At 36.7% G+C, this 15,477-nt stretch overlaps 1 protein-coding gene across 4 annotated transcripts in view; it reads right to left on the bottom strand.

The window, feature by feature from the left end:
* DLGAP2 (DLG associated protein 2) overlaps positions 1-15,477 on the bottom strand; it is a 438,256-nt gene that overhangs the window by 225,857 nt on the left and 196,922 nt on the right. For all 4 annotated transcript variants that reach the window (XM_079325551.1, XM_079325552.1, XM_079325553.1 and 1 more), the window contains one exon: positions 309-341. In XM_079325551.1, coding sequence (XP_079181677.1) covers positions 309-341 — 33 coding nt within the window. The remainder of the gene's footprint in view (positions 1-308; positions 342-15,477) is intronic.

Here is a 15,477-nt window from a genome sequence, read left to right as displayed (position 1 = left end):
TCTTGAATTTTTGTCCTTAAATGTCTCTTTACACTTACACTTACTGACAAATTAGTTTGAGAAACACATAAAAGAATAAGAAGTATTTCAATTTTTGTTCTAATGGAATATTTGTCCTTTAAGTTATTTCCTGACTGGAGCATGTGCTCAGCTTAATCAAAATATTTTTTTGCATCTAACATAGGGTAGAATGTCTTTTATTGGTTTCCATCATTCATGTGCTATTTCCAATCTATTGTACATAAGTATTATTAAAATGAAATGTTCACCTCTAGCTGCTTTGGAAAATAGTAGGAAAACACACTCACCTTCAGGCTCCCCACAGAGTGTACACTGTGACTCTGCAAAGAAAAAGGGAAAATTAAAATTTCTTTATTTTAAGATGCCATAATTATATCCAAATATAACAAAACTTAGAGAACTCAAAGTTAGCACAAAAAAAGCAATTCTATTTTCAGCATACATTTCTGAAAAGGTGCAAAATAATTTTAAAAAATTCTCTCAGGAAGAATTTTAAAATAGAACTATATAAATGTTTAGTTACATTTATATAACTATCACCTTCAGAGACTCCAGATGATTGCATTCCTGTAGCAGGAGTTCTTGATTCCACATGGCTTTTTTTGTGTTTTGATATGTACACTCCTGCAGTGACAACAGTCACTCAAATAAAAAGTTTAAACCTGCTAATATTTTACTATTGGAGGTAGCAAACACTGACATAGTTATATTCCTTTCTCAATAAAGACTCCCAAGTTCTTCCAGACAAGAGAAGTCAAACAGTCATTCAAATGTATACTTATACTCTGCAAAATGTTCAAGTATAGAAATGAAGGAAATAAAACTCCATCATAACAAACATCGAACCTCTAAACATGCAGTTACTATTTTATCCACACATCACTATTTGGAAATTGGTTGTCTTAAAATCAATTTTACATAATGTACAAATATGTGGACACATGGAAGAAATATTTTGAAGTATCTCTTGAGACCAAGCTGCTTCAGGAGTCAGTATTAAGCTGTAGAACAAAGCTACTGTTTAGAATACAAATACTAAAATCAATTTAAATCCCAGGGAATGTAATCATGTTGGCAGATAATTCTGATAAACTGATAAAAGCACTACTAGAACAAGAAAGCACAGTATATTTTATTTATATCACAAATCTCTGAAATCTTCATTTTAACCCTTAGGTGAAAAATGACATCTCCAACAGCAACATATATATATATGCAGGCATACACACACACCCGTGTGTATACATTTTAATATAAAATCAGTACAAAAAGCACTTTAACCTGCCTGGCAAATAAAGTCCACTACAAAAGCTTGCTGAAATTACCTCCACCTTGAATAACAAATAGAAGATTTGACTTTAGCTGTGATCTTCACTCAAAGGCAAAAAATGTCAGAAAAATACAATATGAAGCACATGCACTGAGCAGATTGACCTTCATAGCACCACAGTGACACTGCCAGTTATTTAGATGTACTTTCTCCATACAGATAAGAAGCTGTCTAACAGTACTTAACCCTACATCTTTCATATATTTTAAACATGGTAATCATTGGGGTATTAGTACTGTTAGATACTGTGGCATTCATGTGGGAAACGAATGAGGAAAAATAAGTTTTTCCAAGCAGCTCTGCTGATGGTAGGTAGATCAAGGTTGCATGATAGAAAAGAAGGAAATTTAAAGCAGTTCAGCACCATGAAACATGCAGTCAAAGTTTGTATTGACAGACTCATTAGTGAACCCAGCAGAGCTGACAAACTAGAAACAACACCCCAACAGCAAGCTTGAGAAAATCTCCAGTGAAGAGCATTAAAAGCCTGGCCACATGTAAGTCAGGCCAGTTTCGTTCAATGCACAATGAAAAATGCACTTGCCACAACATGAAGTGATGCAGAGGAAGCAGCTCAGAAGATTTTTTTTTTACACTTAATTCAAAGGCTTTCTCAGGCTTTACTGAGGTGGACTGTCTGCCTGTGTAGTTTGTTATCCTGATTGATAAGGAAGATTAGGCTAAGACTTGGTTTCTGAACTTCTGACTTTTTTGATCCTCTGTGTTCCGCTAACAAGTGCTTCACCAGTTTTTTACAATCCAGAGTCTGCCTGAGATATTTTGCACCTTCAAACATCATCTTCCAAAGGTCCCCACTCAACAGTAAAAATTACTAGCTTTCCTCTTTTTTCCTCATAAACATAAATTAGTGCCAATATTACAAGTCTGCAGCAGGCTAGATAGTCTACCCACAAAATAAGGCTTGCAGCTATGATTAGTGCCAGCAAGTTGTCAAAAGCTAGAGAGGTGTCAGCACTATCCCTGCCAGACTACTGCTTTTTTGGACTTTTTTCAGATATTTATTTAAGGTCTTGTATCTGTGGGCAACCCAGGTGTCCCCCTATCTTATCTCAGCATGCCTGAGGAGACTTCATGGGGAGATTTTGTTTTGATGCTTTCCAGCAGCTGGGAATCATTTCAAACTGACAGCAGTAAGTCTCTCTCTACACTGGTAAGAAGCAGACTTTTAGATGTGGATAATTCACCAGTAAGTTGCTGTTTATGAATTTCTCTCTGTAGTTTGCCACTGGAGTGGGGAGACTAGGTGCCCTTGTTGTTGTGCTTGACACATACAGGTTGAGTGACAAATAAAAACACAACTAATTCTAGCAGGCATGCAAACAACACACAAGGAAGTTGAACAGAGCCCTGCTTTCCATAGAGCCTCTGTGACAGAGACAGAAATAATTATTTCTCTGTATAGTCTGTTTAGCTCTGTACATTCACTCTATGGCTACTGTTGAGAGACTGTATGCCTTTAGTTTCTAAAATCATAACACATAAAACATACACATGGCACTCAATTATTTGTAGATTTGCATTTTATGAAAATCCAGAAATCTGAAAATTATGTTAAGAAGCTATGATTTGACACTTATTTTAACTTATTATCTCTGTAGTGAAGTTGCTGTATGCTGGTAGAAAAGATCTTTCTGGAAGATAGCTCACTACTAAACACCTGTATTAATTAATATTTTTTCTAATTTTATTTTCAATTCTGTGGGCAGATGATAACAATGAAGGACATGATAATAGTGTACCATTTCATAAGGTGAAATTACATTGTTTAGGCTTAGATCCATCTCACCCAAAATTAAGTGAATCAGCATTAGTTGAGGGTATCAGCAAAGTCTAGATTAATCTCAAAACATTTACCAATGAGAGAAAAGAAACAGCCACCTAATTTGCCTTAGAAACTTACGTAGCATGAAATCAAAATGAAGAAATCAATTTTTAAAAAATTACTCATTCCTTTTTTTAAAATGTTGCAGAAGGTCTTAGACCTCATAATAACATTCACTGCAAAAGAGGAGTGCTTACAATAGGGGACCTCTGGAGGTGAACTAGTTCAGCCTCCACTGAGAGCAGAGAAGGGCTTCTGCCAATACAAGTTCAACTGTGCTGGAGCTTAATAGTCCAGTCCTGAAAGTCTCCAAGGATGGAGATTCCACATCCTCAATGAGCAGCCTGTACCAGTGCTCCATCAGCCTCATTAAGCTGTATCTGCAGTTTGTGGCCTTTCTTCCTTGTTATTCTTCTTCCACTCAGCATTGCCAAAGTTTCTTTTGCTCTATCCTGTCTGTAATTCTCCTTCATGTAGCCCACTATGTATCTTCACCCCAGCCACTAAATAATCCCATGTCTATTAAATATTCTGAGCAGAGAGCCCTCTGCTAGACTCCCTCCATTTTCTCCCTATGCCAGTCACTTCAGGTAATCCCAAGAAGTGAACACAGTATTCCATGTGCCACCAGCCTCACCTGCATCAGAAGGAAATAATAACCTGGAAAATCCTCTCACAACACTCATTCTGATATAGCCCAGCTCACATTTACCTGTTTGCAATGAGAATATTATTTATTCATTCATGTGCAGCCTGGTACTCATGTTCATTCAGAAAAACATTAACTAGTATATCAAGTCTTGATGAGTCTCCTGATGCAAGTCTCCCACCTATCATAGCACTGGTAATGTACATGAAATTATATCCACAGACAAGAAACTTTTCCACACCCATGCTGGATAAAATGTTGAAGTAGATGAAATAGGAGCAGGGACATGACCACATTTCAAAGATATTTCTTAAGCCTCTCCTTTGCACAGTTGCTAGCAATGGATTATGTCCGTACATATCTGACCCATCCAAAATATTACAGTGATACTTTCAAAGGAGGTATTCCTTCTTTGTGGTATGTTGCCAATCAATTGCACTTAACAAAGGTGCTCCTTGCAAACACTCATACATCTGCGTAACTTTTTGTCATAGTTCTCAATATTAAAATGACTAATATAGGTGAGTGTTCAGAGATTTAGGACCCAATAAATCAATAGAACAAGGAAAACCCTTATTTATATTATTAATCTCACTCTGTCATTTTGAAATTGTCTAACCAACAGAATTAATGTTCCCAGATAGAAGAACTTGCTGACAAAATAGGTCATAAGAAATATTCTATGAAGAAACAAATTTATCATAAAGACACAATATATTTTCCCTCCAAATATTACAAAATGTATTTCATTTTTATTGTTTTTCTTGTCTAATCTAAATGATAAGATCAACTAAAAATAACAAACCCAGACATATAAATGCCAACATTATTTCTCAAAAAAAACCTGAGCTCAACATTCAATTTTAAATTAGAGTGAAAACAAATTTTTCTGCTAAACACATTAAAATCTCATTCTCTGTATATACTTTTCTTGTATGGCAGATGCAAATAAAATCAAATCTACTATAAAGAGGTACAGTAAAGAAAGAATATAAGGGCCAGGTGAAATATATAAAATAGCCATTAAGAAAAAATTGCAATTGCAAATATCCATGCAGGCTATATAATGGGACTATAGTCCTATATATTGTCCTATATATAATAGGACTAAAACACCACATATCAGCAATATTTTTTAACAACAACAACAACAAAAAAACCCCAAATTGGATTGTATTTAACACTACATTTTACTGCACACTATGCACTCAAAAGGGGTTTATCCAGTTTGTGGAGCCTAATCTGGATGATTTTGACTAGGTTTTATGGAAGTGACAATACAGTGAGAAATAATATGCAGAGGTGAGAAGCAGTGCTGGGGATAACTTGTCACCTTGGCACTACATTCAGAAAATGCATGAGGTCAGCACTTCTGAGTACCCTTTGAATAATGTACCACGTATCCAGTTCTGCATCTCCCCTTTACTTGTGTTAACAGGCTTTTCTGTCTCCCTTTTCCTCTGATACATCCTGTTACCCTTCATAGCTCTTCCCTGCTGCCTATATTATTTTAAATTTCAATTAGAAACACATACATTATCTATTGCTTATATTTCTCTATTTATTTTTCCTTTTTTCCCCACTAGACCTAGTTACTAACTGGCCAAAAAAAGCAGATAGTACTGTACAATTACTGAATATCACTGTCTATCTGAATCCAGGGTTTCATGCATCAGAGGAAAACTAGAAAATATTTTTGTTTGAAAGAGAAATATGAAAATAGGGTTTGCCTCACAGAAAACAATAGTCAGTTTGCCTTTTCCCTATTCACTTAGGCAAAATACTAATACTAATACTAATACTAATAATTTTTAAAACAAAGAAAAAATTGATTCAGTTCCATGAGGAAATTTAGCAGATAATTCTTTAGATGTTTGTTCCAAAGGCAAGAAACACAACGGTTTCATCATTTTTATCAGCACCTTGTGTCATCAGTCTCTTTACATCATTTTACTGATGTTCATGAAACAGAACTCTGTGGCACTCAAAGAGACAGAGTAGCCATGCATTATATTGAGATTTAGTGCAGTTGAAAAGCAAAGCATAATTTAAGGTTCAACTGTGAAACCAATAATTTTAAGGAGTTTAATCCTTATATCCTAATATTTGGATCTAAACATGGCTATAATAGCCCAAATAAAAGCTGAAAATATTATGAATTATGTTTTCCATTCTCCCTCCTCATGTATTTTTTCTCCTACACCTTTTGCTTTATCTGTTTAAGCCTTTTCCTGCTGTTGGTGTCTCATCACTACACAGTGTCAACGGCTGAAACATCAATGTGACAGACCTGTAGGATAAACTGCAAGATTTTATCGTGCCTACCAAGATTATCCATTCACAATATCCTCTTTGTTCCACACTGATGCTAGAGCAAATCCTCTGGAGATTTTCTGCTTCGTGTTCAGTCACCCATTTAGGTAAGGTATTGAGAGACATCTACAAAAATCAACTAGCCTTTTCTTCTACAAAACTCATTTTACCTATAGATTTTTTTTAAAATCTACTCTAAAGCCTCCAACCACAGGCAATAAAACCCTCCATATAGAGTTGGAGAATAAAATTTTTAATGCACTCAGGGGAAAAAAGAATAATATCAAATTAATACTCATTTCCTTAAGGTTATTTTTCTCTATTCTAATTCTTCAATTTTTCTCTCAGTCATGGTGTCATGGTGTGGAGTACTCATCCTTGCTGTTCTCCAACTTAGCCATATCCTGAAGTTATAAGTGCCCCACACTGAATACACTTCATGACCAAAATCCTTTGACTGCCTGGTACAGCAAATCTCTTCTATTGACAATCTCTTCTATTTCTAAGGATGTTATTAGCTTGATTTAAGACAGCATTATTTTCTTGACTCATATGATATGTCACTTGTCTTTTTGGACAGAAACTTGACTAGAGGTACCTGGATCAACTGCCATCATAAGAACTAAATTAAAATGAAGTCAAAGGTACTTTTTTGATACCCTTTTGCAGTACAAACCCTATTAAGGTAATCTATGAAACCAAATACACAAAGCATTCAAGGTGCTTTTTACAACTTCAAAGAAGTTTGAAACTATGAAGTGGTAAAAATAATCAAAATGACACTACATCACAACTCTGTATTTCTTTTAGTATTATGAGTGCTGACACATGGCACAATAGGAAGAGAAAGCAAGTATTTTTGAACTTAGATATTGTTTGGGCCTATTTCCATGAACAGTCATAAAGGAAATAAAAATAACTTCAATCAAAAGAAAACCACATTTGTGTGTCTGTAGGTAAATATATCTGTCCATCTTGAAATTTTTTTTGTTTTTATGTGGTTCTTTACTTAGAAAAATAAGTCACTTCATGCTGCAGAACATGCTGAAAAATATAATCATGACAATGGTCTAGAGTTTTTGTGGATATAGCAAACAAATGTATTTAATTCCTTAGAAACTATTTCTACAAGCATTTCTTTCTGAGTGTAAGAGCCTACTTGCCTACCTGCCTTTCACTGTTGATCATTCTATGACCGTTCTCAAGATGAGATTCCCCTGCATTTGCAATTTCAGCTTTCTTGAATACTTCCTTTCAACTGTGGTATTTATAGCTAAAGCCCTTTTACTGCCTACGACTGGGCCTTGAGGTTAGGAAAATCAAATAACTACTAAAGTTTTGGAGAATAGGACAAATACAATAGGAAATAACCCAGCTGCCTGTGAGAGAGTAGTGGCTGGGCTATACTGGGAAAGACAGAGCGAGGGAAATGAGTAGCCATAAGAACTAAAGATATTGAAAGTACTTTAAATATAAACAGAATACAAAATAGTCATTATTAAAATAGAGTGAGCCTAAAGCTGAAGAAAATCAACCAGCCTGGCAGTAAAATAAACTTTGTACATTTTTGAGCAAATGAACTGACATTCAACCAAATGCATAACCACTAAGAGACCATTATTTTCCCAGATAAAAATACAAGGTTCAAGCTCAAAGCAATGCCAGAACCTATTCACAGTATTTGCACATCAGATCTTTCTCCATATGAAGTTTACACATTACACATGCATTAACCAAGCCAAAAGAGATTTCAGGAAAAAATCAGAAAATCAGATATTTTCACAAAAAAAACCCAAAAAACAAAAAACCAAAGCAATAAAAAGGAAAATATTAGCCACTCAAGAAACAGAAAAGAAGTTAATGTTTCTCTTGGTGGACTGGACACAAATGCTTTCTTTTCAGAGGAGCAGCCATAAACAGAGTAATAAAAAGGTTGTGCTTTAGTACACTTCTGACACACATTTCAAATGCACAGTATCCAAGCACAGAGTCAAAATATCCCAAACGAGTCCGAAAAAAAACGGGTGATAGGTTTATAAAGAGCAAATCCATTTGTATTTCTTCTCATTTTTTCCTACTTTTCTAGTGATATTGAAGGTTAAAGTGAGTCATATTCCTCAGACAAGGTTAAGAACCTTGCCACCCCCTAATCACATTGTAGCATATTTTTGAAAAATACCAAGGAGGGTAAGGGTGACGATCAAAAATTGTAGGAGTGATGACCCATGAGAGTGCTTTGAAATACAAAACTGGAGACAGTCTGCACCTTGCTTGCTCCAAAAGCCCTCTGGAGCCAATGTAAGTGTCACTGGAGTTCAACTCAGGGTGAATAGTACACTAGTGCAAAACTAGCCAGGCTATTTATCATCATTCCACTATTTTATATTTTTTGTCTCAATCTTTTTTCCTTTTGCTCATTTTAACAGATATCACCAATATTCTCAGAGCTTCATAAGAACAAATAAAAATGGCACAAATACAAGCTGAGTGTGATATAACAGAACCAAATAGATAGATGGCAAAAAATATAGGATCAGACTGCACAGGTATAGAGTATATCCCATACCCTGGTACTCTGGTACGTTAAGGTTAAATAGATTTTTTCACTCCTTTCTCTTTTTTTTGCTCTCATATAGGAATCAGATTTTGAAAGCATCTAAATGGAGTAGGGATTTGACTTCAAAAACAAATTTAAGGAAGTAGTTTGAAATACAAAGGGTCTACAAAAAAATGTAACAATTTTAAGGGGATGTGTCCATATCAGGGCAAGACTTGAATGATGTCCCTCATATAAAGTCAGTAATGTACCAGCTCAGAACAGTGCAGATTGGAGTAGGCTGTTAAAGTTTATCCCTCAAAGCAGAATACTGCCAAACTAACCTTGTGTTTCTTAAGGCATTGCCTGCTCAAGTTTTGAAAATCCACCAGAAAGAAGAACTAACAGTCACTCTGGACAACTGTTCCAGTGTTTGACTACCCTCACAAAGAAGAGTTTATACTTCTAATCTAATTGAAATTTCCCTTGCTGCAACATCTCTCTGTTCCCTCCTGTCCTTACACTGTGCATGTCCATTAACAGTCTGGCTCCATCTGGCTGTAATGATCCATTAAGCAGCTGAGGACAGCAATTAGCTCTGTTCTCCTCTCAGTTTCCTCAGTCTCAGGCTGAACAAATTCAGGTCTCTTCAGTGTCTCCCTGTGCATCATATGCTCCAGTACCCTGCCCATCTTGGTGCCCATCCTCTGGACATGGTCCCATTTGTCTGTGTTTCTTATCCTGGGAGATAGGGGGTGGGGGGTGGGTAATGGCCAGAACTGGGCCCTGCTCCAACTGCAGCGTCTGAAGTGCCAAAAAGAGGGGGAAAATCACTCAATTTAACCTGCTAGCTGTACCAATCCTGTCCAGTGTGCAGCCAGCCTTCATTGCTGCAGCTACACTCCCGAGGTCCTTATAAAAGTCCTGCATTTCTAGGTCCTAATTCAAACCCAAAAGGACTGTGATATACAGCTTTAAAGCTTTGAGCTGATCCAGTCCCAAGTATGCAGTGACCTCATGTGCTAAATGACTGCATGAGGACGTTTGCAGCAGCAAATTTTGATATGCCAGGCAGTGTTTACCAACAGCTAGGGACCATACCTCAAGGTCTGATCAGTTGTGTAAGACTTTTCCATTTTCCTGAGAAAGAATCCACTCTGGGTTCCTGCTTAAATACAGGCTGAGAGGAACTAAGTTGACAAGAGCACTGAGCTGAAACTGTTAGAATGTCTGCATTGCCTGGTTTTTGAGATCTGATGATATTTCTACATATATCTGAATATCTCAGGAGGAGAGCTTCCATACAGTCTCTACTGTCTATCAGAAACATTGTCTTCTGGAGAGCAAATAAAGAAGAAGCACAAATTTAGTGTGAAGCACTAAAGCTGATTTTAAGAAATTAAACAAAAATCTGTTTATGCTATGTAGCATTTGCTGCCAAAGAAATAAGAGTTAATAAAGCTGATCTGAAAAAATTAGAAAGTGGACTTACAGAAATATTCTTACTTTTCCACCTTAAACTTTCTCAGGGAAAAAAAAAAAAAAAAAAAAAAAAAAGTCTATTATAATGATGATTTAAAACACTTCCATCTCGTTGGATACATAAACGTGACCTATATCTTAACCATTACAAAGGCACAAAAATCTCACTGCAGGACTCAGACCTAAGCTTAAAAAAATAAGTTCTTAATTTTAGCTTTTACAATAGAAATTAAAGATTTATTTGGGGTTATAGAAACTTTACAGTGAGTTAAACAGGAAAAAAAAAAAAAAAGTGTGCTGTTTTCTGTAAAAAGCACCAGCTTCAAGCTCCATACTTTTCTCTGGTGAAGTATTCACCCACACTTGTACAAAGCCTCTGTGCTGAAACCAAGTGGAAAACTGAGAACATCTAGAAACTTTTTATGCATGGTTTCCTATAGTGAACATTCCTGGTGAACATAAATAAAGCCAACCCAAAATTCCAGTTACAACTAAATGAACATTAATTATAACTAGATAAATCCTTTGACAAAAAAGATGTAGAATTGCAATAAAGGACTAGGATTTGAAGGTGCAAAAGATATTTTAAGCTACATTGAGATGTGGAATTTAATGACTGAAATAGTCTGATTTTTTGTAGAAACACTAATCAATTCAACTTTAAATAGTCAAAAACAAAGTCAGAACAGCAAATTTTAAAATCACTATATCTTTTCTATGAGCCCCTTGCTTTCTTCAGTGCATCATGTACACAGCAAGTGGTACCTCTTTCAAGCCAGCATTACATTTTAGATTACTGCAGCAAGCTAGAATTCACTGCCAGTGATTTGACCTTCACTTCCTTTATGCCTTTGCAATGGTCTGGTGATTGCTTTAATAGCTAGCTATGAGGAAGTCCAAATCTGCAGTATTAGGAGTCTATGTACAAAGCACAATCATTGAAAGGTCAAAATACAAATTGTTAACACCCACTATGGTATAGTTGTAACTGCTAAGTATCACAAAACTCTATGGCATGTAGAAACTTCAGGGAACCTGAAGTGTAAACACATAAAATTCATATGAGATGGATTTATCTGATTATAAAACAGCAACAAAATTAGAAGCTCAGCACAAGCCTTGCAAGTATTTTAGGCATTGTTATTGACACATTGAAACTCTCATAAAACTCTCAAGATTAAATTAATGCATAATATACTCAGCTAATTAAATACAAATCACTGGCATTATCACCACTGGAGCAAACTTCCACTGACCTATCTAGCCTAAGGACAGATACTACTAATAGCCCCATCTGAATGTTACTGCCTTTTGGAAAAGAAACATTTTGTTGTGTCAAACACATAAAATGGAGTTGCATAATCACTCTTCACTTTTAAGAGAGAGACAAAAGCAGAAGTTCAAAAAATACACTAGGACATACTGAATGAATGCCCATAATTTCTCAGATGAGTTTAAAGCTGTACGAGGTTTCTTCCTATACTTTAGAACTACCTTTTTTCCTTTCCAGCATTAAATATCTACTGAAACTGCCTCTTTCAATTTTAGGATAATGACAGCCACTGTTCTCTACTTTCTAACAAGATACTGGAAGCAACTTTAAATACAGAATTGAAAAATCAGATTGATGGAGTAGTCTCTCTTTATGATCCAGTGTTCAAAGTCATGCCAAGAAACTGCCACCCTATTTTTCTGAGAATATTTAAATGGAAGAAATTTGCTTCAATCATGAGAAATTTGTTCTTAATGCAGCCTTTTCTTTTAGATAACTATCCTAACCACTGTTGACTGACCTCTAAACAGTCATATGAGTGAGGTTACCTGCAGGACTGGCCATGAATTTAGAAATTATAAACACACACGTGTGATTACCATAATTTTACCGGCCTCCATCAAGCTATTTGCAAGATGTAACTAAGGGGAAAATTACTGAAAATTTAAAACTAAGGAGATTATTTTTATCAAGAAGAAAATATTGAATTACTGGCAAGAGACAAGTAATGAAAAAGTAATGATCTATATTTCATAGTCAACTATAAATAATAGACAAGTTACTCATAAATAAATGTCGCAAATGAGAAGTTTATAATACTAAAGAATTTAGCATTATAAATTCTCTTAATCATAGAAACACCTCTGAATTACAAATCAACAGAAAACAGATATACCCACATGTGAAATTAGTTACCATGCAGATTTAATCCTTCATCCTTAAAAAAAATAAAAAAAGAACATGATTTATCATAGCAATTTTTCAGGACTATTTATCTACGTTTTCTTATTTAAAACATTTTAGTTATTGGATGATATAACTAGACAATTACTCTTTCACTTCAAAACTATTGTACCTCTGGTGTGGTTGAAAAGAAGTAAACCTAACACTGGCTAAGATGGAGTTTAAACAGAAACAAGTTTCCCAATAGATATTTTTCCATTAATATTATAGGTCCTTTAAAGAACTATACAAACTTCATGAACTAGTTGTACTAGTAATGACATAATTCTATCTATTAGACTTAAAAATTCTTTGTCTTACATGAAGTTTTACAATACAAATGTCTAGCCTAGCTTTTTTATTTCCATAATAATCCAGCAAAAAATTGTCTAATATCTAAATTTCACAAAGGAATTGAAATGCTTATGAGAATATTCACAAAAGTTTTCAACACACTTTTTAAAATTTTCATGTTCTGAAGGCATATACCATTTTCTCTAGGGTTGTCAGTTTAATTTCATCTCATGCCATAGGATTAAAATAATTAATCAAATGATTTTTTACAACAATAAAATAAAATTCTTGATGGAAAATTACATGCTTTCACATAATTAATTACATGATGCAAAACCTACAAAAGCAAACACGCAAATATTTACACTGATTTCAGCAGAACAAAGTACTCTTTTGTACATTTTTCTAAAATGTGCCTGCTTTGAAATTGGCCCAGATTAGGAGAACCTTAAATACTCTTACAGAAAAGGAAATAAATTTAAGAATATCTGTTCCCTCCTTCTCTCAATTTCTGTCTCCTCCTTCCTTCCTTCCTTCCTTCCTTCCCTTCCTTCCTTCCTTCCTTCCTTCCTTCCTTCCTTCCTCTCCTTCCTTCCTTCCTTCCTTTCCTTTCCTTCCTCTTCCTTCCTCCTTCCTTCCTTCCTTCCTTCCTTCCTCCTTCCCCTTCCTTCCTTCCTTCCTTCCTTCCTTCCTTCCTTCCTTCCTTCCTTCCTTCCTTCCTTCCTTCCTTCCTTCCTTTCCTCCTTCCTCCTTCCTTCCTTCCTTCCTTCCTTCCTTCCTTCCTTCCTTCCTTCCTTCCTCCTTCCTTCCTTCCTTCCTTCCTTCCTTCCTTCCTTCCTTCCTTCCTTCCTTCCTTCCCTTCCTTCCTTCCTTCCTTCCTTCCTTCCTTCCTTCCTTCCTTCCTTCCTCCTTCCTTCCTTCCTTCCTTCCTTCCTTCCTTCCTTCCTTCCTTCCTCCTTCCTTCCTTCCTTCCTTCCTCCTTCCTTCCTCCTTCCTTCCTTCCTTCCTTCCTTCCTCCTTCCCTTCCTTCCTTCCTTCCTTCCTTCCTTCCTTCCTTCCTTCCTTCCTTCCTTCCTTCCTTCCTTCCTTCCTTCCTTCCTTCCTTCCTTCCTTCCTTCCTTCCTTCCTTCCTCTCCGCCTCTCTCTCTGCCTCTCTCTCCTATGATTTTTTTATTATGGTAATACAATAATAAGTTGCAATATGAATAAATTAATAAAATTGTAAAATACTAATATTTATGGGGGGAAAGTTAAATTATATTTAAGATGGTGGAAGAAATAATTTCCTTGAAACAAAGTCTCAGGTAAATACCCCAACTAGCATTGCCTCAAGTTGCAGGAACTGAATGCAATGTTTACAATTCCCATTCTTTTAAGCAGAAAAATAGGGATCTATAGCACCTTACTATTGAAAAAAATAATTAGGAATATAAAACAACTAGTAGCCCTGAGGAAATATGAGTGGTTTTGAAACTGTCCTTCAGCTTGCTTTTCCAGCTAACTGAAAACTCAAATACTACTTTTAAAAAGATCTATGAAAAGAATACTTGTATTGCTAATTCAGAAGATGAAGTGTTGCAATAAACCTGTTCCCTATGGCTTCATGCCCTTGCCACAATATTTCAGTGACACTGCTCAAAATACAACATACAGGGGTTCTGTTTATATGAAACCTTTTTTTTTTTTTCCACAAATAAACAGTTCTGCATAGTTGACATGGTAGAGCTCCTTACTGTCATAGCTTAATAGATTCAAAATCCAATTCAGCTGATTTGGAAACAGGACTCTATCATGAAAAAAAAATCCCATACAGACTCTAGGAAAAGATACATAAATATACAGACAGGAAAAAAAAGACTGGAATTGTCTTTATGAGAAAGAACTTGGTGACAAGAATCTAGAACTGGAGCGAGCAACACACAAATGACCAAAATTTTCACCAAGTAAGCGTATTGGGTTTGCATGGCCAGGTTTTGGTAGCAGGGGGGCTACAGGGGTGGCTTCTGTGAGTTGCCAGAAGCTTCCTCCATGTCCAGCAGAGCCAATGCCAGACAGCTCCAGGATGGATGTGCCCCTGCCAAGGCTGGGCCAATTAGAAATTGTGGTAGTGCATTAGTGACAGCACACTTAAGAGAAGAAGAAGAAAAAAACTAGTGATTGGGCAGGTGTAACTGTGGCCAGACAAGAGCTGAATGAGAACATATGAGAAGAACAGTTCTGCAGGCACCAAGGTCAGTGCAGGAGGAGGAGCAGGAGGTGCTCCAGGTGCCAGAGCTGAGATTCCCCTGCAGCCCCTGGTGCAGCCCATGGTGAGGCAGCTGTGCCCCTGCAGCCCCTGGAGAACCACAGGGATGCAGAGAAACACCCACAGCCCATGGAGAACCACAGGGATGGAGAGAAACACCCACAGCCCCTGGAGAACCACAGGGATGCAGAGAACCACCCACAGCCCATGGAGAACCACAGGGATGGAGAGAACCACCCACAGCCCATGGGGATCCACAAGGATGCAGAGAAACACCCACAGCCCATGGAGAACCACAGGGATGCAGAGAAACACCCACAGCCCATGGAGAACCACAGGGATGCAGAGATCCACCCATAGCCCGGGGAGGAGACCCATGCCAGAGCAGGAGGATTCCCGGCAGGAGCCTGTGATGCTGTGGGAGGCCAGTGGGGACAAAAGCCCACCCTAGAGCAGCGCTGAAGAACTTCACCCTGGAGGAGTGATCCACACTGAAGCAGTTTGGGAGGGATTGTCTGTGGGATGGACTCATACTGGAGAAGTTTATAG

Source organism: Erithacus rubecula (assembly GCF_903797595.1).
Source record: "Erithacus rubecula genome assembly, chromosome: 2".
NCBI lineage: Eukaryota > Metazoa > Chordata > Aves > Passeriformes > Muscicapidae > Erithacus > Erithacus rubecula.
This window is presented reverse-complemented; position numbering and strand designations above follow the sequence as displayed.